Source organism: Panicum virgatum, chromosome 5K, assembly GCF_016808335.1.
Source record: "Panicum virgatum strain AP13 chromosome 5K, P.virgatum_v5, whole genome shotgun sequence".
Classification (NCBI taxonomy): Eukaryota; Viridiplantae; Streptophyta; class Magnoliopsida; order Poales; family Poaceae; genus Panicum; species Panicum virgatum.
The window spans coordinates 57,265,032-57,282,311 of NC_053140.1; the positions used below are offsets into that span (position 1 = coordinate 57,265,032).

At 50.3% G+C, this 17,280-nt stretch overlaps 3 protein-coding genes across 5 annotated transcripts; all 3 read right to left on the reverse strand.

The window, feature by feature from the left end:
• Nucleotides 1–86: 86 nt before the first annotated feature.
• Nucleotides 87–2,689, reverse strand: LOC120708919 (peptide chain release factor 2). 2 transcript variants are annotated; one of them, XM_039994352.1, is made up of 6 exons: nt 2,207–2,680; nt 1,828–1,903; nt 1,427–1,557; nt 1,245–1,315; nt 1,037–1,118; nt 87–484 (listed from the first exon to the last, which is right to left on the reverse strand). In XM_039994352.1, the coding sequence occupies exons 1-6, from the start codon at nt 2,579–2,581 to the stop codon at nt 464–466; spliced, it is 756 nt and encodes a 251-aa protein (XP_039850286.1). In that variant the 5' UTR covers nt 2,582–2,680; the 3' UTR covers nt 87–463. The 2 variants fall into 2 exon arrangements, with proteins under 2 accessions (XP_039850286.1, XP_039850287.1); XM_039994353.1 differs by lacking the exon at nt 1,245–1,315 and having other exon boundaries at nt 2,207–2,689.
• A 1,913-nt stretch (nt 2,690–4,602) lies between these two features.
• Nucleotides 4,603–9,178, reverse strand: LOC120708922 (PHD finger protein ALFIN-LIKE 6-like). Of its 2 annotated transcripts, none has more exons than XM_039994358.1 (5): nt 8,885–9,178; nt 8,751–8,783; nt 7,640–7,868; nt 5,362–5,497; nt 4,603–5,288 (listed from the first exon to the last, which is right to left on the reverse strand). In XM_039994358.1, the coding sequence occupies exons 1-5, from the start codon at nt 8,991–8,993 to the stop codon at nt 5,022–5,024; spliced, it is 774 nt and encodes a 257-aa protein (XP_039850292.1). In that variant the 5' UTR covers nt 8,994–9,178; the 3' UTR covers nt 4,603–5,021. The 2 variants fall into 2 exon arrangements, with proteins under 2 accessions (XP_039850292.1, XP_039850289.1); XM_039994355.1 differs by having other exon boundaries at nt 4,603–5,291.
• Nucleotides 9,179–10,429: 1,251 nt separating this feature from the next.
• Nucleotides 10,430–11,979, reverse strand: LOC120708921 (probable methyltransferase At1g29790). The gene has a single exon (XM_039994354.1). It carries the CDS (start codon nt 11,976–11,978, stop codon nt 10,587–10,589), a length of 1,392 nt encoding a protein of 463 aa, XP_039850288.1. The 5' UTR covers nt 11,979; the 3' UTR covers nt 10,430–10,586.
• Between the last annotated feature and the right edge of the window lie 5,301 nt (nt 11,980–17,280).

A 17,280-nucleotide genomic window follows, 5' to 3' on the forward strand; every position in this document is an offset into this window, starting at 1 on the left:
CAATGACATTAGAACTTTAAAACAAGTCCATTATGCATTTAAGTGTAAGAGCTTCATTTTGCTATAAGCATCATCAAACCATGATATGTAAAAAAAGAAGACATTATATACCCATCAGTAGTTACAGCTGATCCAATATGCAATTCAGTGCATCCATTTCAACAACCTTTTTCTGTCAACTAGTAAGACTTAGTGGTTAACATGGAGATTCATCCAAAAAGGTAGTACAGTGGCGTTGGAGAACATTGGGATATATGTAATACAGAACGAGGACATTCTGAAGAGATAGAAGCTTCATATTGACCATGTTTGGGTTAATCTTAACTGACATTTAATATTCCTTGAACCAACACAATGAGTATAGGGCCCGAAGGTTTCCCTTGGAATCATGGCTCCTGACTTCTATGCAATCTGGCACTTGGGCTATGGTGCGTTTGAATTGAAGGTGACAATAACACAGAATTCATCTTAGAGGCTTCAGTCCCTGCACAGATAGATGAACAGACATACCGAAATTTTTAAAAAAAGATTATCATGTGCAGTAAATTAGTGAAATGAATAATCTATGAACTTTGGTCAATAGTCGAAACTTAAGGACATGATAACACAAATTGGCCTATAAACATACTCTGATAATTCCAACCCATATACTCTTCTTGTAGTTCTAAAAATGGGGTGACTTATCCTGGATATGGGTAGATGATGCTTGTACATTGTACTCGCATGTAAAGTGCTCATGTGGGAATCAAAAAGTGTCACATTGAGGTGAAATTATTAGCCATTTCATGTGCTTGAAATTGCTTTGTCAAAGTATTGTAAAGCATAAAAGCGTGCAATGGACCTGGCTATCACCATTCACCAGGGGTCTGTTTAGACAAGGAGCTCGTGGTAACATCTTATATTGTTAGGCTAGGTCACTATGTGACATGGTCACCTATTGCTGGGACTCCAGATTATAGAGCCTAATGTTTGGAATGTTCTGTGGTATTCTCTAGTCAATGAACAGACATTTATGGCCACATATTTGCAGGGTTACCTTCGAAGCTCGCAGTTCATTTGCAGCTGTTCGGAGAGAATCATCTGACAGGATCAATCTTGACAAAGCACCAGTGCTTAGGCTGCATTGCAGTCAATAGTTCAGCAGAATATCTATGACGTGGCTTTAATGTAAAACTATATAGAATATAAATGCTGACATCCAGCATCTATTTTTGCAACTGCAGAATATGGAAGTGATGCATTACCCTAAAATCTTTGCTGCATCTGAAACAGAACCTTCAACAGCAAACAGCAGATCTAATAGAGCTTGCATTCCCTGTCCAGTTGAAAATTAGCGCACCGGGAGGTGTTTAAATATGCAATACCGAGGACAACAAAACATATGCACTAGACCTATTAACGTAAGATTGTAAGAACAGAAGCATACCGGAGAAAATTTTGAGTTATTTGGACCAATTTGTGGGCCAACGTCTTTTCCTCGAACGGTGGACTTCAGGGGCAATATCTGAAGAAGCTCAACAGGTGGAGTGTAGTCCTCAAGGTTTATCGGCCTCCTAACTGGTAGAACCAAGTTGTTAATGATGATGGGGTTTTGTGGCCATCAGGCAGCATGAGACTGGAAAATGGAAGTGAATTGCCTTAAGCATCACTTAATTATTGGAATTTCGAAGCAGGGCTATGATGAACAGGTTTTCGGCCCACAAAATATATTTGACAAAGTGTTTTTTAAGTTGCAGGCAAATCTAAGACAATACTTGAATTGCTTGAACTAGTAATAAACACTTGTTGTCTGAAACAAAAGCATAACTTGAAGAGCAGCAGATTTACCTTTAAGAGCAATGAGGGTTCGAAGCCGAGACAAAGCTGATGCCCGGTTCATATGTTGTGACCGATCCTCCACAGCCTGTTGGGAATCATATGGAAAATAAATTATCACGCAAAAAGGAAGAACTGGTTCACTTGCAGTCTTGCACTACGCATGATAAAGCATGTGACAGCTTCACAAAGGGAAAACAGGAAATCGTGCCAGCATTAATCATTTTGTTTATCAGAAGTTCAGTTGGTTAGTGATTGCAATGATCCAACCCTCCTCCGTACCTTTCCAACTATAGGAAGTACTATATGAAATGGCCATTTGCTAAGAAGGTCAGCATGATGCAACTGGGTTCAACTGAGAAACCGCAGCTAAATCAGCGAAGTTTCCGACCTGGGCGATGATGCCGGTGGGGCGGTGTTTGAGGCGGACGGCGGACTCGCGCTTGTTGCGGTGCTGGCCGCCGGGGCCGGACGCCTTGAACGTGCCCATCTCGCACTGCTCCATGAGCTCCTCGTCGCTCATCCCCAAGTAGTCGACGCGGGCGCCGGTCCCCGCCCCATCCTCTCCCCCCGTGCGGCCGCCCCCGCCGTCGCTGGGAGCATCCGAGCTGGTGGACGCGGACGAGGAGGGGGGGAGCGCGAAGGGGCCGAAGCGGAGCGGGGAGGGCGCGTGTCGGCGGAGCGGCAGGAGCCGCGGCTGGGGGAGCGCGGATGAGGCCGGGAGGGGCGGGTAGCGGGCTACTCGCAGGAGCAGCGCTCGAGCCATTTCAGCTGTGGGGCGGGCGGCGGTGGGCGGAGGCGCGGCGCGGCCGGTAACCGGAGGTGCCAGCCAGGATCGGGAGGGAGGACCTTTTTTTTAGTGGAAGGTAGGAAATATATTAATTGTGATTCAAACTGTTTACATCCAAGAATACAGGAGGAGCACCTAGCCAAAGATGACGACCAGATTCAAGAGTACAAGCATGCTTGGCAAGATAATGAGCCTCCCAGTTGCATTCTCTACCTTCATGTGCAAACCGCACACAATTAAAATATCTCGATCTTACATTAATATCCTGAAGAATCATCATATAAGGACATCTAGTCATTTCCTTGATGTTCTTAATGACACTTAAGCAATCCGAGGCCACTGTGATTTTTCTTGCCGATCGGCGTGGCTGGACGCGATTTTGGTGGGCTCGGTCACCCGAACGAACGAGGAGGCCCAGATTCCTTGGGCCGTCCGTTTACGTCGGCGGCACATGGGCCGCGGCCCGTGGGACAGATCTCGGTAGATTTTTGCGCTGTGGATTTTTGGACGGGAAAAATAAAAAATCGCGTGCACAACAACATGCAGCGCGATCCCAAAAGAAAAAGAAGAAGAAAAGAAACGATGCAGCGCGTCTGCGCGTGGATGCCGGAGCATGTTGCCCACCGGCAAGTGCGTGCGCCGGGACGGTGAAGGCCTTTGTGGCGAGGCGGGTTCCCAGGAACGGGAACGCCGGACGCCCGTGCGCGGATGCATGGTCGCGGCCGCAACTGGCAGAGAACGCATGACCGGCGACCGTGCCCCGATTAGCCGCGTGCGCCTCCGCTGGGGATTACGCTACTTGCGCGACGTTGTGCTGCCTGCGCCAGGCCACCTCCGCATTCGCGACGCCGCTGCACAGCTGGTGCAGGGCCGGGCGGGCGCGTCGGCGCGCCACGAGTTCACCTCAGGGCCTTGCCCGAGCACCCAGCTGCGCAGGGTGCCCGCGCGCGCGCAGCACGCTGCCGCGTCGCCCTCTCTGTTCGGGGCTTCGGGCACTCGGGCCCCGTCCACCTGGGCCCTAGCCACCTCCATCCGCAGAGGCAGCATCGGCAGCAACGCGTGCGCCCGGCAGGGTCTGCAACCCTGACAAAAAAAAATCCCGATCAGCGATGTTATAGGTGCTGAAAAATCCCAGATAAATTCATGTGCACGGTAACTGTACTTCAGCACCGTCCTGTAAAAATTGAGACTCTAATTCGATCCGTATGCAGAGAGAGAGAGAGAGAGAGAGAGAGAGAGAGAGAGAGAGAGAGAGAGAGAGAAAGGACAGAATTTTATGCTTGGGCTGGTCGGCATTTCAAATACAGTCCGGGTCAACAACCCTGAGAAAGTCCCCGATCGGCGATGTTAAAGGTGCTTAAAAATCCCAGATAAATTCATGTGGATGGGGAAACTAGTTCAGCATCGTCATGCAAAATTTCAGACTCTAATTCGACCCGAAGGCAGAGAAAGAAAATGGTAATTTTATGCCGGGGTGGCCGGTAAATGAAATACCGACCAGGCCCGACCTCATGAAACATCCCAAATTACGGCTCCACGTATGCAAAAAAATAATCTCTGGAAAATTCAGTGAGCGAGGTAATAGATAGACGCATCATCCTGCAAAATTCCAAGCTCTTGCATGATCTGTCGGGGCAGAAATTAAAAACGACAAGTTTTTGTTTTTTTTGTGTTGGCCTGTAATACCGACCAGGCCTGGTGCATGTCCTTTTTTTTCACCCATTTGCTGCTCCATGATTTGGCTGACCACTGCATCATCACACAGAAGGAACAGCAATATGCTTAGGGAAATGTACACCTGCTTCAGGGACGCATCTTGGATGTTCTTTGCCCTCCGTAGAGCCCTAAGCTCTTCGGCGGTCCTCACCCTCCCCCCTCAGCACTCACTTTGTGCGCAAAGTTCTCCTCCCAGTCACCAGGTAAGGTCACCGCAGGGAGCAAATGTTCTGCAGAAGCAAGCATAGAGGAAACCTGGAATCATATTCGACCCACGTGAATGCTTTTCACAATTCATGTACCAACATACTTGCACACTAAGATACAGATTTCAGCAACTCAGAACCAGTACAAATCCTAGCTAGGCACAGCAGATGTGCCGGGAACTGGGAACAGAGACTACAGTCACTAGTCACTACTACCAAGTGCACGGCACCAATAATGAAGAAATGGTCAGTTGAGAGGTAGCTTCAGTGACAACGCTTACATACTAGAGAGAGGCTTCACGTCAACAACTCAAACACAAGAGACATGCCACGTTTTAGACACACAGCTAGGTCGAACAACTAATCAACAGATATAGCCATAAATAGAAACGCTGGTTTACAGGCTAGGGAAACTACGCCATATCTAGGGATGATCTCGGCGCCAGGAGATGATTTCCTCCTAACAGGTTCGCCGATGCTTGCTGCTCGGTCACTCATGCCCTGGCCCTCTTGTTGGTGCAATCCGGGCACTTGTACTGCTTGATATGCTCAGCTCGGGCGGGCGTGATCTTGACGCACTTGCCATGGTACCACTTCTCGCAGTTATCACAGCAGATCCAGAACTGGTCCTTGCCATCGTTGGTTCCGCAAGTTCCACACAGGGTGTTGTCGTGCTCTTCCGCCTCCTCATCCCCATCATCGTCGCCACTCTCTTCTCCATCTTTGGGGACCTTGGCCTTTGAACGAGACTCAGCTCTTGACTGCTGCAAATACCGGTCAGGTTATCAGCAAGAATTAAGGCTGGATGGCAACAGAAAAGGGCTCAGCATTTACCACTTTTGAACTAGGCCTGTTGCTCTTGCTGCTACTGTTAGGCGTCTTCTCCTTTGTCTGCTTCTTGGCCGATCCTGTTCCTGTCACTACCTCAAATATTGTAGGCATGTTGTTTATCATGCTAAAGAGTCGCCTCCTGCATAAGAACAATCAAGGATCATAAGAAATGCACTTTGGAAGCTAGACAGGCACAACCACCTATTAATAAACTACTGCATAAAACTTTAAACATGCCAAGGTCCAATAGAGTCCAGTCCACCTAGGTTATTAAAGTCTAAAGAGTCAATGCAAAGTATGTTTTTGTGATCCCGATTCTCCAACAGAAGCAAAGAAAAGATTTTATACACAACACTGAAATCATGTAAGGTCGATTTTCCCATCATACTCTTGCAAATTTCACGTGTGACTACTGTATGAAATTATAGCTGATTTCTGACATTTAGGATACTCTCTTTTGTGTCTTATTGTTTGCTGTTGTCATGTGACCAGATTTAAAACTAAAATTGTTATCCTCAAATGGTAGACACACTCACACACACACTATATGAGATCTGAATGCCATAGGAGACAAGTTAGTTGGAGTGAACCTTTCATAAATGAAGATGAGAGACAAATGAAGTACGATGAATGGTAATACTACTGTTCAATACCTAATCCTTAACCATACACTCAGACATTGATAATTACAGATGGGCTAACAGCCTAACATTTCTGGGGTTCTAAACAGGAATGTTAGTCCAATCAACTACAATAATTCTGTAAATACATGATACACACCTTCTTACAATACTGTACAGTTTCTATGCCTGGTGATAGTTCCATAGTTTAGTTTTGCAAAATATATTTTTGGGTATCTTTAAATGTACACCTGCCATGCCCAGATGACAGCATTTTGTTACAAAATTAGCAAAAATACAGTAGCATTCACTCTTGAGCATAACAAAACAATTTAACAAATGATTCCATCTCTCAAACAGCAATCTGGAGGTGCATGCCTATAGTTGGTTTACCAGGATAGTAACTACTAAATACAGATATCACAAGTCCAAAAAAAAAGTAAAAGGTCCAATATATGCGACAAGGATGAGATCTAAAGGTTATAATGGAATTTCATGAAATGCTGAATTCAGTGTGGTTAAGTGGTTAACTGAACTATGCTTATTATTAATAATAGCATGTGAATCAACATTAGCATAATTCATCCCTGCAGGCATTCAGCATATCCATTCACTTAGTCATTTGTAGCAATTTTCTCCTTTCGAAATGTGATAAACAGTAAAATAAGGTTGGCATATACATATGGTAGTATATGACACTTAGTCATTTGTAGCAATTTTCTCCTTTCGAAATGTGATAAATATGGTAGTAATGCAATGTCGTAAATATATGATGTCTATGACATTAGAAAGAGCCGTTAAAGCACAAATTCTGCTATATGGGTGCTCTCAGTAATGCATATATTTACACTTCTAAACATCAATGGTCTTGCATTATTTATGAAAGAAAGAACTGAATATAGGCTTAAGAAAGGTATGTACTGGTAAGCAATCTATATTACAATATTTATGCAGTTATCGGCAGGGCAAAAGTGGTGGCAGAATTATACTAAAATATCCTCACATCCTATTTGCTATCCAAGAAAACTAGGTGATATGATTGCACATGAAACCCATACTGTATTGCACAAGACATAATAAATTGCATCTATTAAAGTGACTGGTATTTCAAAAGTCTCGGCCACTCCTATCCACATTACAGCTGAGGAATTCAAATTCCCAAATCCTATCTGAAAAGGGGGGTGGGGATGTAAAATGGGCATCACAACAGAGCCAAAAGAAAAGGACAAAGAAGATCAGAACATGACTCATTTAAGAATCCCATTTTCTTAACCTGCCCTCAGACTTGGCAGTTGGCTGGCACACAAATGCAATCCCGTTTCTTTATGCATTCAGCACAAGCAAATATGAATAGGATCCCAATTCAACAAATATTGTTCACACTGTTCAGAATTCTGAATGTAGAAACTATTATGTGGAAACAACAAGGAACTGGCCAAATATTGAGTTAAAAAATTCACTCCCAAACTTAGGTGGATATCATTTCCATATTAAACGAAATAACAGGTGCATCTTGAAAATGAAAACTTAGCAAATATGCAAATTAAGGTGCATCTGTACTTTCTGGTATGCCAAATTGAAATTAAAAACATGTTTGTGAAGAAAGGACCAAACAGCAATAATTGATTAAACAACATAGTTCAATCATGGCAGAAAATTACCTAGCTTCTTTGTCAAACCCAAACCGGGCACCAAAGTAGAATGCAACAGACAGTAACCAGGAATCGCTGTGAACTGCAACTAGCGCCAGCCAGTCCTTCTCATTCATGCCATCCCTAGCAAAGTTGATGCCTAATGCTGGCTCCGGGATCTCTGGGGGCACTTCCTCAGCTGGCAAGGTAACCTCCCACGTCTCATTGGGATACCCATAAAGGCACAAGTTCTCCTTTTCTGTTAAAAAACCAATGTAATTAGTAGTTTAGTACCCATAACAAGATAGTGCATAGCATTATCCAGCAGCATTCAAAACATAGTGCTAGTTCTACACCAACTGTGCACTGCTGCTCACCAGGGTGCAAAGCTCAAGCCAAAAACACCGCAGACCAGGCCATAATATTTAATAATGAGAAGCAACCAAACCCCGCAATAATTACATGAATAGAGCAAGAAGGAAAGCAACCGTACTTCAGCCAATCGTACAGGGCTGATCAATGCACTGAAGGAAAAAGATATGCTGATTCAGTATACCTATCCAATTATGTCACTGACTCCACCAATTGACTGGGCCAACAACTACGGAGTAATAGTATATGAAAGAACAGAGAGCCACGCAATAGCAAGCGGTCATATCGAAATCCAAGCACAAGGTCGACAATTAGCCGATAATCCCATGACAACAATGAGCCTAAAATCTCTAGCGATTTTCTGCAGCATCGGTCTTATGAGCTACCAGTATATGATTGGTCGCAACACACACAGTGCTAACAACCTAACAGAAAAAGAAGGCCAACCACTAGTTCCACAGTTCCAACCAACCAAAAAACATTTTTTCCTCTCCACAAAACTGCTATATCGGTCCCTAATCTCTCACAAAAATCCAACAACTACAATTCCAGCACAGCATTAATGAAAGCTACGAGACAAACAATAATTCGAAACCCAGGCATATGGAGCGAGTGAGGATAGAGGAGATAGAGAAAGGGAAAATTCCTCCAAATTTAGCTTCCAATCTCCCACCAAAGCAACCACACCCAAGCAACAAAACCACGGAAAGCTCCTCGGCTACGAATCCTCAACCCGGAGGAGGAGCCCGAAGAGATCGAGCGCACTCACCGGGGTCGCAGAGCTTGAAGAACTTGTCCACATCTGCACAGAATAAGAAGAAAACAAAAATACCGCATCAATCCCACGAATCCACGCAGCCGCACGGGAATCCGGAGCCCAATCTAGGGCGAGCGGAGGCGTACCGGTGGTGAGGGCCTTGATCATGCCGGCGCGGCGGGCGCGGTAGTCGCGGAAGACCTCCTCCGCGGTGCGCGCCGCGTACGGCGCCGCCCCGGAGCCCCCGCCGTCCATCGGGCGCGGCACGCGGGGGCAATGGCGGTCGCTAGGGTTCCGGCGCGGGGGAGGGCGGCCGCGTCGGGTCGCGGCGAGGCGAGGCGAGACGAGCAGGCGGTGCTCGAGGGAACCCGGTGGGGATGGTGGTGGAGGAAGAGAGGAGTTGGAGGAAGGGGAGTGGGTTTATATTTGCCTTGCGGGGAATTTCCTGGGCGTTTCGGCCAGGATTTGGGCCCGGTTTATTTGATCCGTGTGTTGTGCTCGCACGGGGCCCAAAACCGCTGCCGTCGCCCTCGCCGCGGTGGGCCCGTCTACGGCCGGTGGAACCGGTCCACGGTGGACCAGGAGGGTTTCCTGATGTTTTCTTGGTGATCTCGGTTTTTTTGACGGTTAGGTTTCATTTCTTTTTTATAAACTTGAAATTCCTAAATTGTAGGGGAATAAAATATCAATGTCATTCATTTCATCTTGAATAAACTAAAGTTAAAAAAATCGTTGAGAAAAGCAGATTTCATCAACAAAAGATGTTTAACGTTGACAGGTGTAGCTGGTCATCTTCTGGGCTGTAGACGGTGTTCCAACCAAACTGGAACCGGATTGTTCAACTGATTTGTTGTTGAACAATTGAGTTACACGCTACTTTATGCTAGCAATCTCCCTGGACTTTCGGATAGTGACGCTGCAAACCAGCAGATACGGTGTCATGATCCGGACAAAGAAGTACAGGGTCTGAACACAGAAATTCAGTACTGGATTATTCCAACCGCAAGGACATTATTCTTGGGGCTCGAGCGGCGATCGACCCCTGGGCGAAGATTTGATTTGAACGGTGACGGACTGGTAGCAGGATTCCACGAGAGGGGCAAGGCGCAGCGAATTCCTGAAGCAGGGAAGCAAAGCCTCGGCCATGGCAGATTAGCAGCTCAGGCTCCCGTCCCCGTCTCCCACCCAACCCTCCTGAGCACCTGTGCTCGATCACCATTGCGCTTCTCTTCCAACCTCGCATTCTCCACCCTTTCATGTGGGACATGGCTATCTCACCGCCCCGGTCAGAGATGCCAATGGAATGGAAGCGCTGCATCTGGTCGCATAACGCTTGTTTCAGCGTCGCCTTTTCCTCGGATCATGTTCACTGACACTGTCGCGCTCTCCTCTGTTCGCCGGACCCATCGCCGATCTGGGACAGGGAGAACATGAAGGACTTCGTTCATTCAGAGTTCCAGTTACGGAAACAACGAGCATGTTCACGCAGCCAGCATGTTCCTCGTGGTTGATTCTTCACTTGCTGGAGTGATACAGGATCGCTCCTAAGACGACGAAGGATGTGTGAAGGGGAAGACACCATAGCTCACGCAACGAAGTTCGGAAAAGAGAAACACTTCATTCTGAAGAAGCGTGTCAATGCAGAGTCCACAGACCAGTGATGCAGTTCTGAATCTTCCAAGATTCCAAACTTGCATTAATAAAAGAGGATTTCTGACACCGAAGAAATTAAACAACCTTTAAACGATGGGGTTACACGACCGGTCGCGTCGCATCCCATCCCATCTAAGTAGCATTATTTCATCCGTTAATACTAATCACCGCACTGCTCCGGCTCTGTCTGAAGTTTCACATCATGGGCCTCTCCAGCAGAGCCGAGATGTACCACTCGTCGGCGTTGGGCCCCTTGTCGAGCTTCCTGCCGGTGTTCCACCGGAGCTTCCGGAACCCGACCTTCTCGATGATGGGCACGTACACCTCCGTCATCTCCTTCCCGGTGCAGAAGAAGTGGTCCAGCCAGAATATCCCGCCCGGCCGGAGCACGCGGTAGATGTCGTACAGCTCCAGGTCCAGCACCTCGCCGGGGATCCACCGGCCCAGCACGTGCGCCGAGTGCACGACGTCCAGCGTCCCGTCGAAGAACGGGAGCCGCCCGGCGACGGCGCCGAGGTGGAGCGGGACGAGCCCGCGGGACGCCACGAAGGCCCCGAACGGCGCGCCGAGGTCGAGGGTCGTCGTCACCACGGTGACGCCGCGCTCGGCCATGCGCGCCGCGAACGTGCCCGTACCGCCGCCGATGTCGAGCCCGACCCGTATCGTGCCCCGCGGCTTGGACGCCAGCACGGTGTCGATGTCGTAGTCGAGCTCCCCGCCGCCGTCCCCGACCCAGCGGCGCTGCTCCTTGCCGGCGAGGTCGAAGCAGGCCTCGCAGTCGTGGTCGTGGCTCCCCGTCCCCGGGCGGCGGGCGCGGCCCACGAGGCACGAGTAGTTCTTGCACGAGTAGGGCCCCCACGAGACGGACTTGTCCGGCGGGATGGCCCACAGGCTCTCCGGGAACGGCGTCGGGTCCGGGAACCCGGCGGGGCCGCGCGCCCGGCACCGGCGCCTCGGCAGCGGCTCGCAGCCCCGCAGCATCAGGCTCTCGGCGAGCGCCGCGTCGGACGGGCAGTCGCCGGTCACGTTGTACGTCATGTACCTCCTGAGCTCGCCGCGGTGGCGGTGGCACGCGGCGCCGACCGCCGGGTACAGCTTGTCGGAGTCGAGGTTCGGGGTGTAGCTGAACGGGAGCGTGTGCGGGCCGAGCGCGAGCTTGAGCTCCTCCTCGGGCGTCAGCTGGGGCGGGGGCTCCTCCCGCTTCATCCTGCCGGAGTTGGAGATGAGCCGCTTGATGATCGCGTCGGTGGCCTCGACGCGGCGGTGGAGGTCGACGGCGAGGCTTTGGCTGGAGGAGAGCACGCTGAGCGCGAAGTCGAGCGCCGAGCCGCCGCCGCCGCTCCCTACGCCGGTGACGTGGGAGAAGGAGACGGACAGGAGGATGGAGACGGAGTTGGTGAGGAGGAAGAGGAGGAGGATCTTGGTGCGGTCGGAGTAGTGCCTCTTCTTGGACGTAACGTGGTGAGGCGCCGGCGGTGCATGGGTGGCGCTGCTGCTGCTGCTGCTGCTTGCGCCGGCTGGGAGTGCGTCCATTTGAGACTGGTGTTGGGTGCTTGGTTTTCTTGGATAGCCTTCCATGATCCCCATATCGTCCAGTTCATGCGAGACTCTGCTTGCTGGTTGCAATCTTCAGTTATATTTATATGACTGCGAATTTCTTTCCATTTCCATCTAAAAATATTATTTCTGTTTTCTTTGTATTTTTTTTCCGAAGCAGCTCGAGACTGGAGAGATGCATGTTAGCATTGCGTAAACCGCACCGATTCATTTCTGAGCGAATGATGTGAGAGAGCCTCTTGCCGAATGCTGATTCAATTGGAGGATTGCTAGTGCATTTGGTTGTTAAATAGTCGGCTACTATGATTCTATGAACTGGCGGAATGACACTGGATGGTTGCCCGCGGCGCGCCCTGCGTGCCTGCTCGTATGCAAGACTTTGAGAAGGGTGCAGAAAGGATGTCTTGAAGTGCAAGGGTGATGTCCTTTGCTTACTTCCGAGTTCATTCAAAATATATATGCAAGTGTTTCACAAAAAAGAATTATATATATGCTACTAGAATTTGGTTATTGTCGGTACCCTATAGCAGGGATAACCACTTCTACTGCAGTAAGGCAGGACTCGCGTAGTCATCCGTAACTGCGCCATAAGGGGCAGAGCAGCCGGGGCCCACCGGTCAAGCTCTTTCCCCATCGGGCCAACGGCCCTGGACCCGCTCCCCGCTCTGGGACGGGTCCGGTGACGCCACGTGTCCTTGAGGAGGGGAAGCTCCGAGCCAACAGCTGAGGGCTCGGACCCCCATAGGGGTCTGGGACCTCCCGCGTCCATCCGAACCTCCCACGTAAGGATGGACGAAAAACTCGTAACTCGCTAGCTCGCTCGACTCGCTCGTTAGTAGCTTGGTTCGAGCTCGACTTGTTTTATAATGAGTCAGCTCGTTTTATAACAAGTCAGCTCGCTTTATAATGAGCCAGCTCGAGCTGGCTCGCGAGCCATAACGAGCCAAGATAAATAACAAATAATGTATGAATTAGTGAAAATGATCAACGAATAATGATTGATTATGGTCATGGATGATAACATACTTATATTTTTCATTGTAAAATTCATATTATTTTATTTATTTTGTTTTAAATACGCATGTGATGTGTTTTTTTACAGATTTACGGTTATTATCTCTATGTAAATATTTTTATACTCTGACTCGCGAGCCAAACGAGCTAGCTCGAGCCACTAACGAGCCGAGCCGAGCTAGCTTTCTGACTCGTTTGTATAACGAGCTATAACGACTCGAGCCATAATAAGCCGAGCTATAATGAGCCGAGCCACTAACGAGCCGAGCTGGCTTGATATCTAGCCCTAATCTCACGCGCGTAGAGCCAACATACCACCGGGGGGGTCCGGAGGCGCCACGTACCCCGCGGGCGCGGGCGCGGGTCTTCCGCTGGAAGACTCGCCCACCCACCGCATTCAATGCAGGTGGTTGAGGCGTGCTCTGCCGCCGCGGCATGCGGGGCAGCCTTTGTCAGGTCTCACTGTAGACCGCGTATTACCGAGATACACAGTGCAGCCGCCTGCGCCGCCGCCGCGCAGAGCCCGTCTGCCGCATTAATTGGATACGACGGCACGACACTGTTCCATCATGCCGCCTACGCCGCAAGCTACACGACCCATTCAGCTACGCTGCAGGCGACGCCGCAAGCTATGTCTGGCGCCGTTTCGACAAGACAGCGCATGGGTGTAAGGATCGATGGACCAAGAGGGGGTGAATTGGGCCTTTTTTTAATTTCTAAGACAAAATAAAGCAACCTTAACCTATGCAATGCTAGTAAGGCTCAATTCACCAACTGGCTAACTAAGCAAACTGCACAAGCTATAAAGAATACAACAAGATATGAAACTAAGCAACGTAGAGCTAAGTTATGATCTCTATGGTCAAGCACATGAATAATTGCATGAAAGTAAGTGCTTGAAAGGAAAAAGTGGGCAAGAGACAACCGGATTTTTCCCGTGGTGTCGATGTGTTGGCACACACCCCTAATCCACGTTGTGACACTCACTAAGAGTCTTGTCACCTCCCATTTCACCGAGACGAGGGCGCTCACTAAGAGTCTCCGTTCACCATCCCGACGTGGTGGAGCTCAAGCCACGTACAAACTTCTTCGGGCTCCCACAATCCTTGACAAGCTCCGGAAGAAACACCTTCAATCACCAAGATCGCCTAAGTGCTGCCAATCACCAAGAGTAACAAGCTAGGGCCTTCACTTGAGCAAGAACCGATCACTAAAAACGGATGCACACAAGCTTCTCTCTACTCAAGTCCTTAGTCTTGCTTCTTGAATGATTGAATGAACAAATGTGTGGAAGATGAAGCTCAAGGTGGCTCTCAACAATAGTATGAGTGTATGAATGTTGCCTGGTGTCAAGAGACCTCAAAATGACCCATTGGAGGGGTATATATAGGCAGCTCACGCGGATAGAGCCGTTGGAGAAAAGCTGCCAGAAAAATACTTCACGCCGGTTAATCCGACGAACCTCCAATAGCCAGCGTCGGTTTAACCGATGAATGTAAACTGCCCATTTGGAAAACTAGCCGTTACAACTTGGGCAGATTAACCGACGTATCATCGGTTTAACCGGTGAGTGTAGTTGTCCAATGATCACCTGAAAAACCAACTCTCTGGACAACTGCACCGACGTTAACTCAAATTCATCGTCGGTTTAATCGGTGAGTATAACTTCTGAAATCCCTGGAAAAACCAACTCACTTGTCAATTGCACCGACGTTTAATTTCAAACATCGTCGGTTTAACCGGTGTATAGAACCTTGAAACATCCTGGAAAAACCAACTCTCTGGACTAATGCACCGACGTTAATTTCAAACATCGTCGGTTTAACCGGTGTATAGAACCTGTCCAGACTCTGATAACTGCGTTTAACCGACGTATAGAAAAGTTGAGTCGTCGGTTAAACCGGTGTATAGACTTTTTCTTATTTTGCCTTTTCTGATTTGAGTCTTGAATGAAATCAAAATATTCTTGAGATATAAGTTGAAAACCACTTATTTGAACTTCTAGGAACCTGAGTGACCATAGTGTGCATCCATTTTTGATTGACCATGTCCATGCTCAAGTTACTTGGCCTTAACCACTCTTAATAGTGCGACCTCTACAAAACTATAAAACCTATACTAATCTAAGTGTCCTTCTCAACCTTGCGACACTTAGACTACAAAGATCCTTAGTCTTGTTATATATTTGAGTCGAATACCGAGATCGTCTTTTTGAATAATGAAATTGAGGGGCCTCTTTGACATATGACCAAATGAGCGATAATGTTTCATTAAGCTGCACAAACTCATTAGTCACAATAATGGTTGTCATTAATCACCGAAACATACCTAGAGGGCCTAGATGTTTACAATGGGTATGCTGGACGGAGGATTCCCGTGGGCAGGCAAGGAAATCCAGGAATGAGATCTCCTCCGCCTGCAACGCCATAATGTATGAACAGTACGTTATGTTATACTACATCGTTTGGGCCCAACTGTCGGGGACCCAACGGCCATGTACACGCCTCCCTTGAGATATAAAAGGGAGGCGCTCGCTGTACACACGGGCACACACAAGCACACACATAATCATGCTGGACTCAGCTCCAAGCTCTCAGATCCTCAGACTCAGCATCACAGCTCGAGCAATACAACACACAGTGGACGTAGGGTATTACGCTCCGGCGGCCCGAACCACTCTAAACCTGTTGTGTTCATCGTGTTCTTCCAGCGAGATCGAACTAGTCCTAGCTAACCCCCGAGTACTCACCCTCTGGGCTTAGGCGGGTGCATTCTGCCACCCGGCTGTGGTTTGCCACACCACAACATTTGGCGCCACCTCGGGGGCCTCCGCGTCGGGTGTGGCTGCGCCTGGCACTGGCGCATCCGCCGCCGCCGCGTTGGGCGCCACCGGGTTAGCGGGAGCCACCGCACCCGAGCTCCCCGCACCCGCCGTCGCTCCCGCCGTCGCCGCCGAGGCCCCGGTCGCCTGGACCCCCGCCGACGAGCCAGCGGCGGTGGAAGAGCTGCCTGGGCGAGAGGCCCTGACAAATAAAGAAGAGAAGCCTTCAGCAAAAAGCAGAGCACCGAGAATAAGGGGAGTGAACGGAATAACACTTACCCTGAAGCGCCGGGTCTCCAGCGTCCATGGAGGCTCGGCGACTGCTGCTGCTGCGGCTCCCATGGTGGCGGCGGAGGCGCAACCCGTGGCTGCTCCTGCTGCTGCTGCTGCTCCCGTGGCGGCGGCGGAGGCGCAACCCATGCTGCTGCTGCTGTTGCTGCCGGGGGGAGGCATCTCCCGGCGGTGGTGGTGGCGGCGCGGCTACTCCGGGGGTCCCGCGAGGTCCGAGGGCCCGGGAACTACCCTGGCCCGCGTCCTCAGCGGTCCTCTGACGCTTCGCGGCGGGCTCCATAACTGGGGTCTCGTCGCTCCGGTGCAACCTGCGCCGGCCCGCTTCCCCCGACGACGCACCGGAGCTGCTCCGGGCCTAGCTGGGACCGCTCGTGACGTCGCTACCAGCCACGGCCTTCTTGCCCTTGGCTGTGGGGCCGGACCCCGCGGTGCTCGGCACGGCTTGCTCCCCGGACGCACCAGGGATCCGGATCCCACGGTCCGGGTCGCCTCCAGCCTGGCGCGCTGCCAACCCACCGTCGTCGAGGGTCGGCAGGGTAGCCAGCACCGCGGTCCTCAGGCGTGAGTCCTCGCAGAGGGGGACGACACCCTGAGGAAGGATCAGGTGCTCCGAGATGAAGATCTCCCTGGTCACCGCCCGCACCAGGACCTCTAGGGCTTCCTGGGTCAGATCGCTCCCCTCTCCACGGTGGGTCCTGCTGCAGTCGTTGGGGCCGGTGAAGCTCCAAGCAGGACGCGGCCGCTGCTTCAGGGGGGCGATCCAGCGCTTCAGGTAATCCCCGAGCACGTGCAGCGAGGTGAGGCCGCCCTCCGCCAGCGCCCTGATCTTGGATAGCACGGAGTCGAACTCCGACGGCAGGGACGGCTTGGCCCTCCAGGATTGGCGGTCGGAGGCGGGTCCCCCGGTCGGCATGACGAGACGCTCGTTGGCCTCGGTGGTGGCGATCACCCACTCCTTGCGCCATCCCTCCCACTTCCCGCCAGTGAGCCCGGGGATGTAGGGCGTCCGCAAGTCGCTCCTCGTCTGGAAGTAGTACGCCCCCACTTCGTCTTTGCCCTTCCCGGACTTCACCAGGACGAAGAAGTGCCGGAAGAGGATGACGCAGGGCCGCACCCCCACTAACATCTCGCACAAGTGGACGAAGATGGCCGTCAGGAGGATGGAGTGCGGCGTGAGATGTTGAAGCTGGAGGCCGAAATCTTCCA

Excerpts from the sequence above, each read along its gene's own strand:
- LOC120708919 (XM_039994352.1), bottom strand. The coding sequence starts at position 2,581 with ATGGCTCGAGCGCTGCTCCTGCGAGTAGCCCGCTACCCGCCCCTCCCG. Across the intron at positions 1,316-1,426 it reads ATAACTCAAAATTTTCTCCG|GGAATGCAAGCTCTATTAGA; the intron begins GTATGCTTCTGT and ends TCAACTGGACAG. Across the intron at positions 485-1,036 it reads ATGAACTGCGAGCTTCGAAG|GGACTGAAGCCTCTAAGATG; the intron begins GTAACCCTGCAA and ends CTATCTGTGCAG.
- LOC120708922 (XM_039994355.1), bottom strand. The coding sequence starts at position 8,993 with ATGGACGGCGGGGGCTCCGGGGCGGCGCCGTACGCGGCGCGCACCGCG. Across the intron at positions 8,784-8,884 it reads GATCAAGGCCCTCACCACCG|ATGTGGACAAGTTCTTCAAG; the intron begins GTACGCCTCCGC and ends TATTCTGTGCAG. Across the intron at positions 7,869-8,750 it reads CTTCAAGCTCTGCGACCCCG|AAAAGGAGAACTTGTGCCTT; the intron begins GTGAGTGCGCTC and ends GTTTTTTAACAG.
- LOC120708921 (XM_039994354.1), bottom strand. The coding sequence starts at position 11,978 with ATGGGGATCATGGAAGGCTATCCAAGAAAACCAAGCACCCAACACCAG.